At 43.1% G+C, this 5,142-nt stretch overlaps 1 protein-coding gene across 1 annotated transcript; it reads left to right on the top strand.

The window, feature by feature from the left end:
- Nucleotides 1–1,199: 1,199 nt before the first annotated feature.
- LOC105463337 (PPP1R2 family member C) lies at nt 1,200–2,026 on the top strand. The gene has a single exon (XM_011710375.2). The coding sequence runs from the start codon at nt 1,300–1,302 to the stop codon at nt 1,915–1,917; it is 618 nt and encodes a 205-aa protein (XP_011708677.1). The 5' UTR covers nt 1,200–1,299; the 3' UTR covers nt 1,918–2,026.
- Nucleotides 2,027–5,142: the final 3,116 nt, after the last annotated feature.

Here is a 5,142-nt window from a genome sequence, read left to right on the forward strand (position 1 = left end):
ACACAGATAAGAAATTACAAATGACTCCAAATGCTGTCACAGAGAATAAGAGATGCCATGAAAGCAAAGGGAGGTCTATTTGCTGTTGGGGGTCAGGAAATGGCCCCTGAAAGTCAATGATGATTGAACTGAAATCTGAAAGGGTGCTCCAGGCTGCACGAAGAACCTGGAAAAAAAAATTCTTGGACAGGAAGGTTCATGAATGCTCCCATAATTGGAAGATCAGAATAGAAAGCTGGAGGTAGAGTGGGAAGAATTTAAGGGGAGAAGGTTCCAGATAGATGCCTGAGTAAACTGAGCAGATCATAACAGCTGTTTTTCAGCCTCTTCTGAATTTGGGTCTTTATGTCAAGAACAGTGGGCAGCCATTGAAGGGTTTGAAAGAGAGATGAAGAAGATCTGATGGGTGTTTTGAGGGTGGATAAGGGATTGGACAGCAGCAGGAGGAGATATTGGGGGCCCAGTTCAATGACTGTGAGTGGAGTTGCATAAGAGAAAATGGTGATTTGAAACAGGGTGGTGGAAGAAGAGATCAAATGAGCCTCTTGAAATATTTAGGTCACATCTGAGGGCTGGATTGGAGAATGGGCAACGTGAAGGGGCTGAGGAGGACACGCAGATTCCCAGCTGATATAATTGGCTCTATGTTGGGGTCATTCACCAAGACAGGGAGAGGAGAGGAGGACCAACGTATGTGTGGTGGTGGGAGAGTGTGGATGGGCACAGGAGGGAGGAGCAGAAGGTCATCACCTTCTAGCTGAGGCCTCTCTCATCTTTCCAACCAAAGTCGTGGCTTTCAAAGTTTTGACAGTGACCCACAGTGAGAAATATTTAACATAGCTTTCCTGTGGGCAGTCAGGGTGTATAGAAGTTTCTAAAAACAATGCTTCCCCTTTCCAAGTGCAACCAAAGGGTATTTCCTACCTTATTTTCCGTTAAAAGGGAGGAAAAAAAATGACGTTAGCATGGGCCACGAGGCGGTAACGTCAACGGTAAAGCCAGCAGCAACGGCAAAAGCGACGGTAGCTTTAACGGTAGCTGTAACGGTAGCGGTGACGTCAGCGGTAACGGCAACAGTGACGGCAACGGTAGCGGTACCGGTAGCGGTAACGGTGGCGGTAGCGGAGGCGGCGACCATGGTGACGTCATACACAGCGCCCTTTGTGACACCAGGGCCCTGGTGCTTTAACTAGGGCGTTGGGACCTGTTGCCCCGGCAGACGGCGCTGCAGTTTCAGACTGGAGGGCGGCGGACGGCTGCTCAGCGGCCCAACTCTCTCGCAGCCCTTCTCTCCGCAAGATGTCAGCCTCCACCTCCTCGCACCGGCCCATCAAGGGGATCCTGAAAAACAAAAGCTCCTCGGGTTCCTCGGTGGCGACTTCCGGTCAGCAGTCTGGAGGGAATATTCAAGATGTGAAGAGAAAGAAATCCCAGAAGTGGGACGAATCAAGCATCCTTGCGACACACCGCGCAACGTACAGAGATTACGATTTAATGAAGGCAAATGAGCCCGGCACTTCCTACATGAATTTGCAAGATGATGGGGAAGATTCAGTGCGCTATGTCGAAGGAGAAGATTCAGTGCGCGGTGTCGAAGGAAAGGAAGCCATGGCCGCCACTGATGCCTCGGACCACAGCTGTGAGGTGGAGGAGGAAGAGAGCAACGAGGCCTACATGAGAAAACTCCTCCTCCACAAACAGGAGAAAAAGCGGCAGTTCGAAATAAGAAGAAGGCTTCACTACAACGAAGAATTGAACATCAAATTAGCTAGACAATTAATGTGGAACGACCTACAAAGTGAAGACGATGAAAACGAAGAAAGGCCACAAGCCACGAATGAAGAAAAGACTGCTGCAGAAGAATCAGAGGAAGCTCCTCTAAGCGGTGGACTGCAAACCCAATCATGCGACCCTTAGAATTCTGATACCGGCTTCACCCTTGCAATTGTTTGTGAATATACGTCGCTTAGAAGATATCTGCTTCACCCTTGCAATTGTTTGTGAAATACAAACCTTGTTACTGTAATACACTGCTTCTTGTTTTCTGTAGCGCATGCGTCGAGTACTAAATTACTTAAATTGTAATGCAGAATTGAATGGTAATCTTAGAGAGTAATAGATTAAGTGGGAAATGCCTGCTTGATGTTGTTGTAATTATTTATCACAAATACAGATCCTGATATTGCTTTTAATTTTATAAAACCATATTCCTTTTATAAAACTATGGGTTAATGTATTTATTCTATAGCTTTTTAATATGTTAAAGACTTGAAAGAGGACTAATTTATATTCACTTCTAGTAGTACTAACTTTTGCAGAAAAAGTTTTGTTAAAAATGCAGAACATAATTGGTAAAGTAGATTATCTAGGCTGATAAATACTCAGGCTGAAAAACACTTTAGGGTGATTTGCTGTTTAATTGAGAGGGAATATATTATAAGAGTTATTGTTGAATTTTCTTATAGTAACTTTACAATTTCTCTTAATTTTCTTTGTGTTTACAAGGAAATGACTGAAGTTTTTCTCATGAAAAATAGCCATTTTTCATGCATTATCAGGTTAAAGTTGCACCAGTGTCTGTTTTGTTTTTTGTACAGAGGGTGGGCAGATTTGGTATCAATAGTTTTTTCAAATTCTAAAGTAGTTAGTAGTCCCTTTTCATACCTACCTTAACCTCTATCCTTTGTTCCTCAGTCCTCCCAGCCCATGCATATCCAATCCCTTAACTTTATGGAATATCGTAGATAGTCAAGACATTAAAAACCCTTTCTTCTCTCAGATATTCTATGTGTTGCAACAGTGTCATTTCCATTTTGAGTATTGTGGTCTCTTCAGACTTCCAACATGTGGGGTTACATAACTATTTGAACGCAAAGAAGTGGTTTCCAGATGCCTGCGGAGTGAACAGCTGCCTGCAGATGCGTTCTTCTTTCAAGTTTCTTCTGTCTGAAGGTGAAGACAGAAAGCTCAGCCCTCGTGACCTGTTCTTCCTCAGAAGAGAAGGAAAACCAGCTCACATTTGGCTAGAGTTAGGGGAGGAATGGGGTTGCAGAAGTGATAAGGCAAAATCATAGATGACTCACAAGTGGGGAGACAAGCAGATGAAAACATTGGAGGGAATAACACATGGTTCTACATGGGGGGGAGGTGTGTCTAAAGAATCATTTTCCACAAGATGATACACTATTTTTTACCTAACACAGTACCACACCTAGGTTATTAGGGAGAAATGTGGGCAAGGAGATGAGGGATGAAACCTCCAAAACAAATTTGGGGAGGAATACATCCAATAATTTTTAAAAAGAAACTTGATCAAATTAGCACTATCGTTTTATAATTGAAAAATTCAGCCCATGAGACAGGATGCAACATTCAATACATATTCAAGGGGAAGCAGAAGAGACTGAGCTCTCAGTCAGTCCACACTGGGTGGGCTTTAGCAGCCAATGCTGCATGTACAGAGGCCTTTGGAGGATTTAAGAATGCAGATTGCAAAAAGTCTGGGGAAAACTGAAAATTGTGGGTGTGTGTCTGTGTTTGTGTGTCTATGTGTGGGCACCGGGAAAAGCTGCCTTGAGCATTCTTCTCTACCAGTATAAACACAGTTCTCTAAGACAAGGTTATACATTATTAGCTCCTGAAAAAGATAAAAAATTGTTTTTATCATTGTGTAGGCAGAGCATTTTTGCATCACTGAACCTGCTTATGCATGCTGGGTATGAAATATCTTATTCTTTCACGAAGCCTTCTTTTTCTTCATCTTTTTTTTCCTGTTTTAAAGCAGACTCTTTGAAAGGTGCATATAAACCCGGTTTCCATAGCAATTGCAAGCATCAGTGATAACCCAGAGCTTCTAAGTTATAATATACAGGCTACCCTATTAATGAGTTTCAAACTGCATTTCCACGAGACAACGGCTCAGCCACTGATAGATAAGGTCAGGCCCCATCTTCAAACTTTAAATTAAATCAGGATAGATCAAAATGCAACAGAGGGAGGAGTGTTCTTTTGGGAAAGTATGCTGTTAAAAATATGTTCTTTGTGGAGGCAAAACAGTTGCTTTTGTGGTTTGTAAAGCCCAGATGAAAAAAATATAAAACACATACAGCTTCTTCTGGGTTACTAATGGCATGTTGTCATGTTCTCATGCTATTTGTGAGCGAGTTTTTATCATGGTAGCTCAGGCTCTAAGAAAGCACACAATCCTTTGCTCTAGGAAGAAGAGACATAATGGTTTATTTTTGCCAGATCTCACATAACATCACGTTATAATTTATTAAATTTTTTATACACTAGGTGCCAAGGCTCTGTGCCTGCCTTCAAGGAGATACCAGTTTATGGATGGGAGGGCTCAGCCATGTCACCAGGTCATTTCTATACTGTGCAAGAGTGCTTTACAGAGGTCCTTGAGGGACATCACTTAAGGTCTTGAAAGTCCTTCACTTGGAGTTGATATAGAGGATAAGACCTGGAAGAGGCATGAAATTTAACCAAGTGATGAGAGGTAGACTCATAGAAGTTAGCATTCCAGATATCGGTAAGGAGATGTAGTTCCTTTGGGGAGCTGCAAGGTGTTCTGTATGGGAGAATGCATAGGACTAAAGAGGTAAGAAAGGCTATGAAAGGATTCACATGCCACACAAAGGCAATGGGAGCCACCAACATTTTTAAACAGAATAGTGACATGATCAGACTCATGTTTTTGAAAGACCACTATCGCTGTAGGGTAGGGCTTGAAACAGAACAGCCTAGAGGGACAAAGATGGAGAGAGGAGCGCAAATGTGTGACATGGGTTACAGGAAGCTTATGGCTATAATTTTCAAGTGCTGAACCTCTTACCTTGCACTCACAGTAGAGTCACACCCTGCTCTACATCAGTTCCATGCAGTGTGGCCCCCAGACTGGCTGCATAAGCATCACCCAGAAGCTGTTTAAAAGTCCTAATTCTCAGACTGCATCCCAGACCTACTGATTCAGCATCTCTAGGGCTAAGGTCTAGCGTTCTATGCTTTAACAAGCTTTCCAGGGGATTTTTCTGGACGTTTAAATTTTTTTTTTCTTACAGATGGATTCTCACTCTGTCACCCAGGCTGGAGTGCAATGGCGCCATCTCGGCTCACTGCAACCTCTGCCTCCCAGGT

This window comes from Macaca nemestrina, chromosome X (assembly GCF_043159975.1).
Source record: "Macaca nemestrina isolate mMacNem1 chromosome X, mMacNem.hap1, whole genome shotgun sequence".
NCBI lineage: Eukaryota > Metazoa > Chordata > Mammalia > Primates > Cercopithecidae > Macaca > Macaca nemestrina.